The sequence below is a fragment of the Zalophus californianus genome, chromosome 6 (genome assembly GCF_009762305.2).
Source record: "Zalophus californianus isolate mZalCal1 chromosome 6, mZalCal1.pri.v2, whole genome shotgun sequence".
Classification (NCBI taxonomy): domain Eukaryota; kingdom Metazoa; phylum Chordata; class Mammalia; order Carnivora; family Otariidae; genus Zalophus; species Zalophus californianus.
The window spans coordinates 115,390,107-115,408,117 of NC_045600.1; the positions used below are offsets into that span (position 1 = coordinate 115,390,107).

Below are 18,011 nucleotides of genomic sequence, written 5' to 3' on the forward strand. Positions count from 1 at the left end.
GGAAGGGGCATTTTACAGAAGGGCACCAGAATATTTGGCAGAACAATAATTGAAACAGCTTTTGTGGCAAAAGTTAATGAGTGGTAACCCAATTAAAAAATGGGCAAAGGATTTCAATAGACATTTCTCCAGAGACACACACAAATATCCAATAAGCACATGAATAGCTGTTGAACATCATTAGTCATTAGGAATATATAAATCACAATCATACTTTATACCCACTAGGATGACTGTAAACCAAAAGACAGACAATACAAAGGCTGGAAAAGATGTGGAGAAACTGAAACCCTCATTAACTGCTGGCAGGAATGTAAAATGGTGCACCTGGTTTTGTAAGTCATCTGGCAGTTTTTAAAAAAGTTAATCATAGCTACTGTATGATCCAGCAATTCCACTCCTAGGTATATACCCAAGAGAAATGAAAACATATGTCCACCCAAAACTCATACACATATGTTCATAGCAACATTATTCATTACGATGAAAAAGGGGAGATAACCTAAATGTCCTTCAACTGATGAATGGATAAATCCAATGTGGTATGTCCATACAATGAAATATTATTTGATCACAAAAAAGGATTGGAGTATTCATACATGCTACAGTGTGGTTGTACCCTGAAAACATTATGCTGAGTGGAAGAGGTCAGTCACAAAATATTGCATGATTCCCTTTACATGAAGTGTCCAGAATAGGGAATTGAGGGAAAATGGGCAAGTGACTACTAAGAAGTATGAGGTTTCTTTTTGGGGTGATGAAAATATTCTCAAATTAATTGTAGTGATGGTTGCACAATTCTGTGAATGTATTAAAAACCACTGAACACTTTAAGTGGGTGAATTGTGTGGTATGTAAATTATCTCACAAGGCTGTTTTACATGTATATAAGAAAGATAATGAGTGTTTTTTTTTTTTTTTGTCTTGTTGGTTTTGAGAGGGTCATGTGGAGGTAACCAGGTACTTAACCATGTAGATCTGGAGCTCAGGAGCAGAAATCAGGCCCAGAGATATATACTGGGAAATATAAAGCACAAAGATGCTAACTGAGAAAAAGCAATCACCCAGAGAGAGTGTGTCCAGTGGGAAAAGAGAGGTCTTGCACTTATCCCTCAGGGATACCAACACTGAAGAGATGGAAGAAAGAAGAGGAGACTTCAAAAGAGATGAAGAGGGGTGGTTAGAGATGGAAGAGGGAGATCAAGAGAGTAAAGATGAAAGGCAAGGAAAGAGTGTTTCCAGAAGTAAGGAGTGTCAACTAATGCAGAGAAATTAAGTTAGGTCATGATGAATACGTTCATAGCAACTGCAGTTAGGAGATCCCGAGTGACTTTGGAAAGAATGCTTTCCATATAGTGGTAGGGCAGAAACAAGAGTGCAATGACGTGTGTTACTGGACATGAGTTGTAGTTGAGGAATAGAGACATTGTTTGGATGATTGAGGAGGTGTAGCGGTGAAAGGCAGATCTACAAAGAGAAAAAAAACAGGTTGAAGTGGGGTTTGGTGGGTTGGGTGGGAGATTTCAAGATGGGAGAGGTTGTTTAAATCCTTATGGGAATTAAAGGAGAGGAGAAAAGGAATAGTTGAAAAGAGGAATAAAGCCCCGACCACCTTTTATGAAATTGCAGTATGTTCCCTGATCCATCCTCCTTATGCTACCATAAGCTTATATTCTTAATTGTGAAGTAGACTGCACTGGATTCCACTACTTCTGCATATTGTGGGTAGCAAGGGAGAGAGAAAGGTTGAGTCTGAGTTTCCCAGATGGATGAAAAGTGATGTGGAATATTCATTTAATTATGGTCTGCCTTGAGTCTGTTTTGTTCAGAACTGTGATTTAAACACCGTTCATGTGTTTATTTTGTCTTTGAAGTAGAGAAAACACATCTGTTACGTCTTTGTACTTTGAGCCTTTCAAGCCTGGAACACAAGAAAGGACGAATAAAGCTTCACGGCGGAGGATAAGCTGTGCTCGTCGGGCGTAGTCCTGCATGCTTTTCCGAAGCGTTTTCACAAGCACAGATTTTTGTGAGGCGGACCTCCAGGTCGCCAATCTGTGGGACTAACTGGCGGTGAGACGGGCGGAGGAAAGGGACTGAATCCAAGGCTGTGGCTAAAAGCAGCGAGGCGAGAGCAGCCTGGGAAGAGGTCCGGAGAGGCAGCGACCCCGGGACAAGAAAACCTAACCCACGCCCAGCTTCCCGCCTCCGCGGCCGGACGGCGCGAACCCGGCTGCGCTTGCGCGCGGGCGGCCGCGGCGAGAGGCCCCGAGCAGCGCGGCCACGGCTGGGAGTCACGTGGTGCGCCGGGCAGCCGCCCCGCCCCTCCTCAGCCGCCCCGCGCCGCCCCGCCCCGCCCCGCCCCTTTCCCGGCGGGACGCTCGGAGCCGCCCCGAACTGCGCAGGGCGGCCGGGGGTGAGTGTCCGCGAGGGGCGCGCGTAGTGCAGACCCGGGAGGGCCTGGGCTGGGGCGCGGGCCGGCAGAATGCGTTGCGGGGTCCAAGGGACAAAATGGCGGCGGGTACTCCCCTTCACACTCTTCCCTCACCTGGGAGTGCGGGCGGAGAGGGGCAGCGATCGGTGCTGGGGGAGGGGAGCCGCGGCTGCTCGGGAGGGCCGGGGGTTCCTCTCAGGAGGCCTGGGGGGCGGCGGTGGGCAGTCTCCTGGCCTGCCCTGCGGGTTCAGCTGGGGTGTGAGGGACGTGGGACCCTGCGCACCCCACGGCGGGGGACTGGGCGGGGGACTATTCACCCCTTCATGGGGTGCGCCGCGGCGCGCTTGTCGAGGCTTCTGGAACGTCCAAACTGCAACGGGCTTCCGGAGAAGACTCCCACCGGCTCTTCATTTGACAGGTGATCGCCATCAGCATCTCATTCTCCGCAGGGTTTACCACGCTTTCCCTGCTCGATTATTCGGGTCTTAGTTGTCAGGGAAGCAGGGCGGGAATGGCTCTCCGTCTTACAAATGCATAAACTGAGGCCTGGAGGGGTGAAGAGTTGAACCAATACCTCGCACCTGGGAGTAATAGGACCCAGCCTTCTGCCTCTGTTAGTGCTCCTTTCCACCACTTCATTCGCGCCTTCTCCCCCCCGCCAGTGAGTGACGGGATTTTTAAAAAGCTGACAGAAAACTGATTCTCTGAGCACCTGCTGCTGTCAAGTGGCTCTCGCTGAGATGGGGCTGCCTGCCTGAGAGCAGCTTCCTGTTGCTGGTGGACTGTATCCATCGTTCTGTTTGTGCCAAGATATTTTCCATGAAAATAGCTATTCATTATAGTCATCTTACCGAGTAGATAGCAATTCTTTGTATGTATTATAATTTGTTACAGTTTACACATTGATTTCACCAATATTAACTATTTCACTCTCATAATCCGAGGTGGAAGGGTGGGATAGGCATTATGTCCATTTTATGAATGGGGAAACTGAGGTTCAGAGACGTTATGACTTGCCGCAGGGTCACCCGCTGGTGAATGGTTGATCTGGGATGATGCTTTCCCACCTAGGGTTGGTAATCCGACCATTATCCCACTCTGATTTATATTGGTGCTCTGGCCCTTGTATTTTTTTCTATGACTTTTCCTCAGAATGTGTTGCATGCAGATTGATTTATGCCACATATAGAAGTGATCTGAATAATATCCACTAAGGAATTAATATTTTATTTTTCTTTCAAGATTTTATTTAAATTCAAGTTCACATATAGTGTAGTATTAGTTTCAGGGCTAGAATTTAGTAATTCATCAGTTTCATATTAACACCCAGTGCTCATTACCTCCTAATGCCCATCACCCAGTTATACCATCCCTCCACCCACCTCCCCTCCAGTAACCCTCAGTTTGTTCCTTATACTAAAGAGTCTTTTATGGTTTGCCTCCCTCTCTAACTTTTTCTTTGTTTTTCCTTCCCTTTCCTTATGTTCATCAATTTTGCTTCTTAAATCCCACATATAAGTGAGATCATATGGTATTTGTCTTTCTCTGACTGACTTATTTTGCTTAGCATAATACACTCCAGTTCCATCCATATCATTGTAAATGGCAAGATTTCATTTTTTAGGAATTAATATTTTAATTAATTTAATATTAATTGAACAGTCAATTTTAATATTGGAAAATTTCTTTGTGGGAGGAAGTGTGATAATGATGGCTTTGAAGGCAAATTGATCTGAGTTTGAATCCCAGCCTCACTACTTGTCCTTTGGCAGATTACTTAATTTTTCTGAGTCTTGATTTCCTCATCTGTAAAGTAGAATCATTCGCCTCATGTATTTGTTGATAGCAAGTAAATGAGGTGTCTGTAAAGCATTAAGAACTCCTCCTTTGTTGCTCTCAACAAATGCTTACTACTTCTTTCTCCTGCTCCCTTGTGCTGCATTTTTTTATTCTCTATAGTTAACCACCTTTGGTCAGTCGGCCTGGTGGATTATGCATGGAAGCATAATCAGTGGTACTATACAAATGCACTTATAAATAATTTCGGTGACTAGGGTTCACAGGATTAGTGTTTTAAACATAGACTTCAAAAATGGCCTTAGGGCTTCATAAATACTTAAGAATCACTAAAAGTTTGATTTGATATTAACGTTATTAATACCTTCACTTAACCTCTTTCAGGAACGTTTTAACGATAAGAGGAAGGGGCTTGAGATTCTGTCTTTTCTTTCACCTTCATAACTAACCACAACTCATCCTAATTTTAAAGGAGAAACAAAATTATTTGGGAATCACATGTGAACATTCTTTAAGCATTTAGAAAGTGGTGGTGGCATTTAGTGGGAAGTTAAACAGAATTCTCTCTAATGGTGCAATCCTATATCCATTGTGACATTGGCATTTCTGAAAGTGTAGAAGTGATGACTGCAAGTGGCTTGAATAACAAACTTATTAATAAAAATCTGTTTCCAGTTTTATGCTTGGATGGTGACCTTCACAAATATGTTTGGCTTTGACAGTACATCTTATGGGGTATAAACAGCAAAAAGTCCTGCAGTTCACTGGTGGAGCCACCTTACAAAATTATTAGGAGGAAATGATTTATAGAAAGTCTTTATTTACTCTGGACATGAAACACTAAAGATTTCATGAAGTTTTGCTAAAATAGTGACTACTTAAAGTAGTAAGTGATGTAGGAAAGACATTAGGGTTCGAAGCCAATGGCCAAGAAACAGTTCTTGAGATGTCTTTGGTGCAAAAAGGTGGTTTTAATAAAGCTTGGGACAGGACCCATGGGCAGAAAGAGCTGCATTGGGGTCATGAGGGGTGGCCCATTATATATTTTCAAGCTGGGGTGGGGATTAGGGATAGAGCAAGTATCTAAGGAATTTTGGAAGCAAGGTTTCCAGGACCTTGAGGGGCTATTGTTGGGAAAAAGTAATTTCTTACTGTTTAGTAAAACGCTAGTCAAGAGACCCTTCAGATGTATATCGGTGGGTCGTATGCTTGGGGGATGATTGCCAACGTGTATCTTGGGGAGTAGAGATAAAGGAAGTTTCCAAAGAAATTTTTATATGTTAAAGTAGATTTACAGGATCCTGGAGGGTCTGGCTAAGATTGCCTTTTGCCCTTAGCAAAGTATTAACATCAAAGCAGCTGAGTCCCTAGAGGAATTCCACTCTGCCTGTTTTAAGGACTTGTCAGTGGGCTGTAGGTATTAAGGAAATTTAATTTTTCTTTTGCCTTTGTTTCCCACATCGGTAAATTCATTATATATTTTGAAAACATGTGGATTAGAATAGTAGAATTAATTGCTGTGTACCAGTCTATTTCAGTAATATGTATGCATGGACAATCTTGTCTCATAAAAGCTAACCCCCCTTCATTGTTTTGAAGCAAATCTCAGACATATTTGATTTGTAAAGATTTCAGTTTGTGTTAGGCTTGTTTAATATAGTATTGCAGAAGAAAGGTAGTTTGGTATTTTCAAAGAGGCATGTCAGGTTCATGGGAGAAGATGCCTTCTAGTTGATTTCTTCATAGTAGTATATATGTGAGTGATCAGAATTGAAAATTTCATTAAACTGCTTGGAACTATAAAATGTCTGTGGTGTTCTTCAAAGTACTTATTTTACCATAATGCATTTATTTTCCACTCAGCAAAGATGTGAACAATTACTGATAGTTTTTGAGTATGCCGACAATGGCATTGTATAAGTACCAGACTTGGAAATATTCAGATTTTCTTCAATTTCAGAAAATGCCAGAACATTGAGTGATAGATTTTGTGAACATTGGATATTGCCAAACCCAATTTTTCTAGAATTTATTGGCAAACATGAGAACAATTCATAGATGTACTGTCCTGGCTTCTGTTAGATGGGCCTATATTTTTTAGAGTAGAGTTACTAGCAGGCTTCTCACTGTTTTGAATCTGCCATTTACTTCTTGCCTTTTCAGAACCTGTGTACCTAAACTCAGGTAAAGAAATGAGGCAGGCCTTTCCTGGCATTTGAGCCAATCTTCCCATTTCCATTTGTAGGACTCTCAGGTGTCTCCACAGACTTTCTGGGACTGTAGGGCAGGCTAGGACAAGTGAGACTTCAGTTTATCACTGGCAGCAGCTTGTTCAGAAATCTCTGGCCCAGTCAATCCTAGTGTCTCTTCCCTGTTTACTGACTTGTTTTTTTGTTGTTTTGTGCTCCATTTTCTGCTTGCCCATTGTTTTACTGTAGCCTAGAGTTTCTCAAATTTATTTGAATAGCACTGCCAATATTTGCCATATCCATTTTTTATATTAACTGATTGTTTATGACAGTGTTATAAATTTTCTTTTAAAATGGAAGTAAAAGTTTTAGAGAAAAATGTTATAGAAATAATAGTATAGGTGGTAGTTATAGCAAATATGAAAGTAGTAACTGAATACTTGAAATTTTGGAAGTTCTGGATTAGGTATTAGGGTTTTTTTTGTTTTTTGTTTTTATTATGTTATGTTATTCACCATACAGTACATCATTCATTTTTGATGGAGTGTTCCATGATTCATTGTTTGCGTATAGCCCCAGTGTTCCATGCAGTATGTGCCCTCCTTAATACCTGTCACCGGGCTAACCCATCCCCCGACCCCTCTCCGCTCTAAACCCCTCAGTTTGTTTCTCCAAGTCCATAGTCTGTCATGGTTCGTCTCCCCCTCCGATTCCCCCCCCTTCATTTTTCCCTTCCTTCTCCTAATGTCCTCCATGCTATTCCTTATGTTTCACAAATAAGTGAAACCATATGATAACTGACTTTCTCTGCTTGACTTATTTCACTTAGCATAATCTCCTCTAGTCCCATCCACGTTGATGCAAAAGTTGGGTATTCATTCTTTCTGATGGCTGAGTAATATTCCTTTGTATATATGGACCACATCTTCTTTATCCATTTGTCTATTGAAGGGCATCTTGACTCTTTCCACAGTTTGGCTATTGTGGAGATTGCTGCTGTGAACATTGGGGTGCATATGACCCTTCTTTTCACTACATCTATGTCTTTGGGGTAAATACCCAGTAGTGCAATTGCTGGGTCATAGGGTAGCTCTATTTTTAATTTTTTGAGGAACCCCCACACTGTTTTCCAAAGTGGCTGTACCAACTTACATTCAGGGTTTTAAAAAATAGCTTTATTGAGATATATCTCACATACCATAAAATTTAGCCATTTTGCGTAACCATCACCACAATTTACTTTAGAACATTTTCAAAACCCCAATATGAAACTCCATAACAGCCATTCCCCATTCCTGACCTTCGTCGCTTCTCCATCCTACTTCCTGCACCAGCCCTAGGCAACCACTCATCTTTTTTTTCTCTATGGATTTGTCTATTCTGGCATTTCATATTAATAAAATCATATAATATGTGGTCTTTTGTGCCTAGCTTCTTACATTTAGCATAATGTTTTCAGTGTTCATCCACGTTGTAGCATGTATCAGCACTACCTTTTTTTTTTTTTTAACACTTTATTTTTTTAGGGCAGTTTTAGGGTCACAGCAAAATTGAGAGAAAAGTACAGAGACTTCCCATATCCTCCCTGCCTCTACTTTTATCAACAACCCCCCCTTTATCAACATCCCCCACCAGAGTGGTATGTTTGTTACAATTGATTTAACTTATATCGAGAAGTCCCTATCACACCAAAGTCTATAGTACATTTGTATTTACTCTTGGTGTTGTATTTATGGGTTTGGACAAATGTGTAATGACATGTATTGTATCCACCATTATAGTATCATAAAGAATACTTTCACTGCCCTGAAAATTTTGTGTTCTGCCTATTTATCCCTCCTTCTTCCTAACTGCTGTTAACACTTGATCTTTTCCTTGTCTCCATAGTTTTGACTTTTTCAGAAACTTTATGTCTTTTTATGGCTGAATAATATTTTATTGTGTGGATCTACCACATTCTATTTATCCATCAGTTGATGGACATTTGGATTGTTTCACTTTTTGAATATTATGAATAATGCTGCCATAAACATTTGTAATGCAAGTTTTTGTGTGGACATGTTTTCATTTCTCTTGGGTATATACCTAACAGTGGAATTGCTGAGTCATATGGTAACTCTGTTTAACTTTTTGAGGAACTGCCAGACTATTTACAAAACCAGCTACAGCATATTACGTTCCCAACAAGTTCCCAACAAGCCGTGTATGTTACCTCCAGTTTTTCCACATCTTCTCCAATACTTGTTATTGTTTGTCTTTTGCATTATAGCCATCCTAGTGGGTGTGAAGTGGTATCTTATTGTGGTTATGATTTGTATATCTGTAATATTCAACATCTTTTCATGTTATTAGGTATTTGTATATCTATTTTGGAAAAATGAGGACATAGCCTTTAAACCTCTTCATCTTTGTAGCTGAAAATACTGATACTCAAAAGAGATTAAATGACTTCTCAAGGTCACATAGTCAGTGCTTTGGTTGATTCCAGTGTCTCTATATACTCTTTCCACTATATCATGCTTTCTCCTACTTTTTAGAAGTAAAGAATACAGATGATATGGTCTGGAAATTCAGATGTAAAAAATCTCTGTCAGCTGAGGATGTCAGAATAGGCTTTTTGAAGATGACTTTTGAGTTGATCTGGAACAATGGGAAGGCTTTGAATATGTAGGAGGGTGAGAGCAAGACAACATGGTGAGCAAATATTCTTTAGCATGGGCTTTATTTATTAGTAAATAAGTATTTAATGCCTACTCAGTGCCAGGCACTGTTCTAGGTACTGAGGCCATAGCAGTAACAAAACCAACAAATACTGTGAAGCTTATCTTCTTGTAGGGAGAGATGGACACTATACCAATTAAGTAAATAATATAAGGTGATAAATGCTCTAGAGAAGTGGGATAGGGAGTGTCAGGGGTGGGGGTCAGAATAAATGGGTTGCAATTTAATTTAATTTAAAGATTTTACTTTACTTTTTTAAAGTAATCTTTACACCCAACATGGGGCTTGAACTCAACAACCCTGAGATCAGGAGTTGCATGCTCTACTGACTGAGCTAGCCAGGCACCCTTGAATGGGTTGCAGTAATAGTGTTTGAGAAGGCCTCACTGAGGCAGTGACATGTGAGCAAAGATGGAGTAAATCTTGAGTGTTCCAAGTTAAGTATAAAGCCCTGAGGCAGGCGTGTGTCTGGCATTTGAGGGAACATAAAGAAGCCAGTGTGGCTGGAGTGGAATGAACATCAAAGAGGAGAGGAGTCGAGGTATGGTCAGAGAGGTATGAATATGATAGGCTACTGTGAGGACTTTGGCTTTTACTCTGAGATGGAGAGGAATTGGAGAGTTGTGAACAGAGGCACTGCATGTAAAAACAGAACAGTTTAATTGAGATATAGTTCATATATCATACAATTCAGCCATTTAAAACTTTTTTAGATTAATTAATTAATTAATTTGGCAGAGGGAGGCAGGGAGAGAGAGCGTGAGCACAAGTAGGAGGAGCTGCAGAGGGAGAGGGAGAAGCAGGCTCCCCGCTGAGCAGGGAGCCCAACATTGTGCTTGATCTCAGGACCCTGGGATCATGACCTGAGCCAAAGGCAGACACTTAACTGAATGAGCCACCCAGGTGCCCGCAATTCAGCCATTTAAAAAATGGCTTTTAGCATATTCACAGAGTTGTGCAGTGATCACCATAATGGATTTTAGAACATTTTGTCATCCCAAAAAGAAACTCTGTCCTCTTTAGCAGTCATTCCCATTTTTCTCCAACTCCCTAGCCCTAGGCAACCAATAATCCATTTTCTGACTCTATGGATTTGCCTATTCTAGACATTACCTATAAATTATATAATATATTGTCTTTTGTGACTGGCTTCTTTCACTTAGCATAACGTTTTTAAGGTGCCTCCATGTTGTAGCATGTATAAGTGTTTTATTCCTTTTTATGGCCCAATAATGTTCCATTGTGTGGGTTGTTTCCACTTTTGGCCATTATGTATAATGCTGCTATGAATACTTGGGTATAAGTTTTTATGTGGACATGTGTTTTCATTTGAGGTGCTGCATTTTAAAATGAGCAGATTCACTTGGCAATGGATAAGTTACCTAGGCTCCCATCCCTGAAACACCTAGGTTCTAATTGCTACTTTCTTTTCTTTGTTCATTATAGGGTTAGGCCATTCTTTCTAGCAATATCTCTGGCCCTTTTTGTTCTATCTAGATTTCTGCTTTGGGTTTCTTTGAGTAAAGGTTTGGCCACATTATATTGATATCCTGAAAAGTAAGATCTGTTCTATGTGGAGGCTTATGTAATAGTAATTAAAATATTCTGATAAAAATCTCAGTTTTCCAAAGTTCCTAAGAAGAGGTACAGTGTTTTGTATACTAGTTGTCATTCATTGGTGGGTCATAAATCAATTTAATGAAAGCAGCATTTGAAAAATGAGAAGGATATGTCAGAATGCATCTCACACAATAGGGATAAACACTACTTTAGGAAACTTTTGTTTCAGTTAAACATATATTTGTGAACTGAGTAAGGATGTACTGTATGTGTGTTGTGTGCACTATATAAATGGTAGTAAAAAAAAGTCTGCATTGAGATCTCATAGACTATTCATGTAATTAACAGTGTTTCTCTTCTGTTTAACTTAAAAAAATTTGGGGGAGATAACCTTAAGGTATTCTTCAGTATGGAATATTTAAAACATGCTATATTATATCCAAACAGGCAGTATAAAGGAGCAATTTTATTTTTTTTGTTGTTTAATGTAATGACAAACTTCTGATGAGACTTGTATCTTTTTAAGCATAAACAGTTTTGACAATGTTATGAGTAAGAGTGTATATATATATGTGTATATATATATATATATATATATATATTTTTTTTTATTGTAGGAGTCACACCCCAGGGGTTTCTGTGGTAAATGAGCTTCTTGGCATACAAGGAAATTAAAGAATGATGGTAAGTGATCGCTTACTTGTGATCGAGCTACCTTAAATTCTAACCTTAGTTTTTTTGTCCTCCTTTCCTTACATCTCTTTTTCATTTAGTATCTTTGCAATATACCCTAGAGCATCAGAGATCTTTATTTCCTTTAACAACTTCATAGTATTTCCTATTGATTTGTCTTGTTTTTAAACAGCTCTAATGGGCAAAGTGTAGTAAAGCACTGCTAGTCTGCCAACTGTGGCTTTAAGGAATGTGGCCAAAAACCCAAGAGTAAATTAAAAATGCCTGTGATCATCCATAACAGATAATTCATACAATGAAAGTATGTTCACTGTACTTGTAGAATTCTTGAGCTTCTTATTCAGAACCATAGTAGTAACATTCCCATAATTCTAAGAAGTAAGAATTGAAAGCTGATAGCTGGATAGGGAAGAAGAGAAAATAATTGGGAATTAAGCTTTTGTGTTCTGCCCAATCATCAGGAAGTAAAGAACTCAAAAAGTCTAAAAAGCACTTTGGTCTGGGCCCATTTATCTTACAGCTACCATCCTGTGTACTTCTATAGCTCCCGAGGGCATATTATAGTATCATACAAAAGTTGTTCATAGTGATAATCTGAAAGTACCAAGAAAAGAGGAAGTTCCTTCAGTAGCCTCCGTTTAAAAGTCAGGAAGTATGATTCAGAGATTTTTATCCAAAACGGTAAAATGGAAAAAATTTGTGCTTAGCAGGGCAAACTTTAGTTATGGATTTATGTTGATACTTCATTTCCCAGTGATGTTGTTCATTTATTCATGATATACTTATTTCAGTCATTCATGATTTCTTTATCATGCCAATTATTCGTCATTCATGGGGGAAGATAGATGGTAAATACATAATTATAGGATTTGAAATGTAATTGTGAAATGTACTGCAAAAGAGTACAGGTTGGTTCATGCATATAAAAGTGGTCCTCGCTAAGTCTGGGGGTTAAAGTACTTCATCCTGAGAGAGTTACTTTTTAAGTTGAGACTTGAAGACCAGTAGGTTTTAGTTGGGCTAGGGGGAATACCGTGTTAGCATGCTTTGAGTAGCACGTGCTCAACAGTGTCACCAAGGATTTGGTAAATTATATTTTTCAAGGAATTTGTGCATTATAGCAAATATTGTAAGTTGGTATGTTAGTTATAATATCCTTTTACCTTTTTAAAGCTTGGAGGTTTTAGAATCTGTAGTGATTTTCCTTTATTATTCCTGATATTGGTTATTCTTTCATTAGTGTTTTCAAATAACCCATTTTAGGTTTTATTATTAGTTTTTCACTATCATATGTTTGTCTTGTATTTTATTGGTTTTTGCTGCTTATCATTTCCTTCTTTTTTTGGAATTAATATGCTACTCTTTCTAGCTTCTTGAAATAGAGACTCAGATCATTGATTTTTAGCTTTTTGTCATTATATCATTTTATGGCTATACATTTTCCTTTAAGCATGGCTTTGGCTGCTGTACAAGTACTGATGTGTCATATTTTTATTATTCAAATGAAAATATTTTAAAATTTCCAATGTGACTTCTTTGATCTGTAAGTTATTTAGAAATGTATTGCTTAATTTCCAAACATATAAGGATTTTTCTGGTTATCTCTCTTTGGTACTTTCTGTTCTTTGAAATTTAGTGAGGCCTGCTTTATGACCCAGGGTATCTACAGTCTGGAAAATAACATACACTTGAAAAGAATGTATATTCTACCATTGTTGAATGTTGGGTTCCGGATATGTCAAATATGTCAAGTTTGTTAATTATGTTGTTCAAGTCTTCTGTATTGTTACTTAACTGTTTTTGTCTACTTATTCTGCCAGCTTCTTAAAAAGGTATGTTAGAATCTTCCATGGTGATACTGTTTTTTCCTATTTCAGTTTTTCCTTATTTGTTATTAGATACACATTAAGAATTGTTATAATTCACTGGTTGATGAACCTTTTACACTTATGAAATATCATTCTATCTCTAGTGGTAATCCTTGCCTTAAAGTCTGCTTTGTTTAATATTGCTACCATCCTTTTTTTAAATTTTATTTTAATTCCAGCATAGTTAACATATAGCGTTATATCAGTTTTAGGTGTACAATATAGTGATTCAGCCATTCTGTATATTATTCAGTTTGTTTCTTTTGTTTTTTGTCCGTTTGTTTCATTTCTTAAATTTCACATATGAATGAAATCATATGGTATTTGTCTTTCTCTACCTGACTTCTTTTTTTTTAATGATTTTTTTAAAATTTATTTTAGAGAGAGAGAGAGAGAGAGCATGAGCAGGGGAGGGGGGAGAGGGAGAAGCAGACTCTGCGCTGAGCACGGAACCTGATAGATGGGGCTTGATCTCACGACCCTGAGATCATGGCTGAGCCAAAATCAGTAGTCAGACAGGTAACTGACTGAGCCACCCAGGTGCCTCTCAATCTGGTCTTTTAATTTTCTGGGCCATATTAAGTAGACTCACCTTAAAATCTTTGTCTGATAGCTCCATTATTTGGATCATGTGTGGGTATATTTCTATTTTCTGTTTTTTTTTCTTGATTTTCAGATATTTGACATGTTTCATAGTGTGTCTGGTAATTTTTGATTGGGTACAGATATATGTGAATAATAGATAAGGTGATAATATATTCCCTAGAAAAGATGGTAAGATGCCTAAGATGATAGTATATTCCCTAGAAAATTTAGTTTTGTTTTTGGCAATGGCTAGGGAGACTGGCAGTCATAGTTTAATCCTGCCAGATATTGAAATGATTCAAAATTGGCTCTGTTTTTTTGTGAGGGCTTATCTATTTCTAGTTTACCCTTATTCTAAGGGGATGGAACTTCAGGGTTTCAACCTAATGCTTGCGATGGCCCTGGACAGATTTTGTTTCTGTACTTTTGCAAGTCTATCAAACTCTGGTCAACTTTTCTGTCTTGGTTGTGTCGGTTGGAATTGCCAGGTGCCTCTGGGACAACAGCAGCCCTGATTGCTGGACTCACTTCTTTAAGTTTCTTATTTTCCCTGATCTTGCCCTATGATTGCTTGCTTCCTTCACTTTTTTCTGGTGCTTTATTTTATTTTTTTTAAGATTTTATTTATTTATTTATTTGAGATAGAATGAGAGATAGAAAGCACGAGAGGGAAGAGGGTCAGAGGGAGAAGCAGACTCCCTGCTGAACTGGGAGCCCAATGTGGGACTTGATCCTAGGACTCCAGGATCATGACCTGAGCCGAAGGCCGTCGCTCAACCAACTGAGCCACCCACGCGCCCTTTTCTGGTGCTTTAAACAGATGTTTAAAAAATATTTTGTTCAGCTCTTACAGTTTTTCTCAAGTGGATGGTTGGTCTGAATTACCTAGCCCTTTATAAGCAGAAGGGAAGTTTATTTCTTATTCACATAATAGTTCAGTGCAGGTATTCAGCATTCAGTCTTTCACATTGTAACTCGGACCAACTCTATTTTTGTCTTTTTACTCATTCTCTAGAGTTCTGTGTTGGATCCTCTGTATCTGGCCAGTAAGTGGGAGAAAAGACAGAGAGAATATAAATGGTGATACATGAGATTTTCTTTATAAGCCAGGCCTGGGCTTACCTTATTTTTGCCTATATTTTAGTGTGCAGAATTTAGTCATATGGCCATCTCTCTGCAAGAGCCCAGTAAGTGTTATATAGCTTTGTAGCAGGACAAAAATCTAGTGGTTTTGGTGAACATATTGTTGTCTCTGTCACAGAGGCTGTTATAATAGTTTATGTTTGACATGATGATGGCTCAGATTTGGGTGATATTAGTGGATTTACAATTTCAAGATATATTTAGGAGATAGAATTGGTAAGATTCGATACCTGTTCTAACAGAGATCTCAAAACAAAGTAGCTCATACAAGATTGAAGTTTATTTTTGTCCCTTGTGATAGTCTGGACAGCCTTAGTTGATCTAGGGCTTTACTTTACCTTTAGAAAGATGTGAAATGTCGGTAAGATCTGACAAAGTTATCATAGGTCACTGTACAGAATTCCAGCTCCACATCCTATGTTAGGGAAATTGTACCAGTTACTTAGTTTCTCAGATAAGTTTGTGGTTTGTTGAAAGTATACATAAGTGCTACCACTCTTAGAATTTTAATGTACTTAATCTTGTCTTCATACTACTTAAAATATGAAGGGCTTTAGTAGTAGGAATTTAAAAGAAAGGGTCTTTCCTGACTTATTTAGAAAGCTGAAAAACCATTTTAAAAAAGAAGGGAAATGAGTTTTATGAGCAAGTAGTATTATGGATGGATTTTGAAGAACTTGTGAGAAGTAACTTTAATGGAGGTACAAACATAAAAATTTAATAAATTTTTTAATAAAGGTCATACAGGACCTTTAATAAGGTCATATTAAATAAACTTAATAAAATAAAAATTTAAATAAAGGTCATAACCTTTAAAATTTAAATAAAGGTCATACAGGACCTTTAATAAAGGTCATATTAAATAAATTTAATAAAATAAAAGTTTAATAAATAGTGCTTGAAGCCAGTTTAGGATTATGAACAAAGTTGCTTAAAGTAGAAATTATTTAGATTTTTTTTTTAGCCTTAGCAGATAGGTTAAAAATTTCTTTTCCCAGTCTAGGAGCAAGTCTCAGAAATTATATACTTAAATCATAAACTGTAAGTGTTAAACATAAAAACTTTCACTTAGGACTGATGTTTATGCTTTTTACTGAAACATTTAGTATTTGAACAAGCCTCTGCAAAATCTCCATATGGCACTAGGTGGCACACTGTGACTTTGGGATGAAAATAGTATATTTTGTTTAAGTCTCCTGGAAGAACCTAGATTAAAATTCTGTTTGAAATAGACATCTGTAATGTTATGAAGTATCTCAGAGTCATTTATTTAATAGCAAACTCTGATGCTTAGATTAAAATGCTTAAAACTATTGTATTTAAGTTACTACTGACATCTTTATAACAATAGGGTTATTAAAAATGATTAGAATTTGTGAGTTATTGAAAAGAGGTCACTTAGCATATGTTACAGAATGCACCTGCGATTTTATGGAAAAATGGTTCTCAGATGTTGTAGTAAGATGAATGTTATGATGTTTTTGCATGCGAAGTACTAGAATTAAGAATTAAAACAAAGTCTTTAGTTGGTGGTAGCTTTTTCTTTGAATTTGTGTATGTGTACTAAGAATAAAAGAACTAACTTTGGGGTGCCTGGGTGGCTCAGTTGGTTAAACGTCTGCCTTCAGCTCAGGTCATGATCTTAGGGTCCTGCGTTGGAGCCCCATGTAGGGCTCCCTGCCCAGCAGGGAGTCTGCTTCTCCCTCTGCACCCTGCCCCCGGCTTGTGCACATTCTTGCTCTCTCTCTCTCTCTCAAATAAATAAAAATCTTTAAAAAAAGAACCAACTTTGCAAAATTTATGGTAGAATTGAAACATTTATAGAAGAAAAGAATATTAGATTTCAAGTTTTCTGTTTTAGCATTATTATATCATTGCTATCTTGTGATCACTTTAGTTCCTAGAAATTCATCACTTTATGAAGACTCTTAAGTTAGAGAATAATGTATAGAATAATGAATTTTATGATACATATATCTCCTTATATCTATCTATAAGATTTTATGTGATTGCATAATTATCTGAAATTATCTGAAAAAGAGCTGAAGAGTAGGCCACCTATTTAAACTTGTTCATCTGGCCTATAAGGAAGAGTGATGCTTCTTGCTTAAAACAGTGCTTAGGTAACTTAAATGGTAGATGCCAACTAAATTATTTATAGAGCTAATAATCACTGGGAGATGTGTTTAATCCAAAAAAAGGACATTTTATAGTGTTAACTTGATTGGAAAATACGGGAATAGAGATGATTCAAGAATTTTGCACAGGATGAAGCTGAAATAGTGGTTGCAGATTAATGAGTTTCAGCATAAGCTTATGAGTTAGGTAAGTAGATGCCACATGGATATCCAGGGTAAAGTCAGAAGAATGAAGGAATGTGGGGGCAGGTATTTATTTTAAAGATGTAAAAGTTAAGTTCTGGCTGCTTTCACACAAAAAGGCATGATTGACTTGTTGTCATGTATGTTATGACCTGCAAAGCCTAAAATAAAAAGTTGTCATCTGGCCCTTTGTAGGAGTTTGCTGACCCATGCTCTAGAGTGTAGTGTCTTTTTTCTTCTCTTCAAGTCATACTATTCATCAATAACTTACTTTGAGAATAATGTGTTGCTTTCTTTTACACACTCCCCCAATAAACTTAAAATCAACCAGTAGATGAGGAGAACCCAAAACGGAAAGGAAAGAGTAACATACTGCAAGTGAATAGTGTAATCTCATTGAAAATAGGGGTGAGGATGAGAAGAACTAATTTTTTTTTAAAGATTTTTATTTATTTATGAGAGGCAGAGGGAGAGAGAGAGGGGGAGAGAGAGAGAGAAGCAGAGGGAGAAGCAGGCTCCCAAGGAGTAGGGAGCCCGATGCGGGACTTGATCCCAGGACCCTGGGATCATGACCTGAGCCGAAGGCAGACGCTTAACCATCTGAGCCACCCAGGTGGCTAAGATAAGAACTGTATAGAAATGTTGTATCTTGTTAATAAATGCTGTGGGTTAGCAATTCTGAAACTACTCTATGTATGTA

The 18,011-nt window shown here is 38.1% G+C and overlaps 1 protein-coding gene across 4 annotated transcripts in view; it reads left to right on the forward strand.

Moving 5' to 3' along the window:
- Positions 1-2,335: 2,335 nt before the first annotated feature.
- The window catches only part of SCAPER (S-phase cyclin A associated protein in the ER), a 537,265-nt gene continuing 521,589 nt past the window's right edge, over positions 2,336-18,011 (forward strand). For 2 of the 4 annotated variants that reach the window (XM_027570918.1, XM_027570921.1), the window contains exons 1-2: positions 2,336-2,416; positions 11,319-11,385. In XM_027570918.1, coding sequence (XP_027426719.1) covers positions 11,380-11,385 — 6 coding nt within the window. In that variant the 5' untranslated portion in view covers positions 2,336-2,416; positions 11,319-11,379. Of the gene's footprint in view, positions 2,417-2,458; positions 2,853-9,095; positions 9,115-11,318; positions 11,386-18,011 lie in introns of those variants that run through there. The other 2 variants (XM_027570919.1, XM_027570920.1) reach the window with 2 other exon arrangements.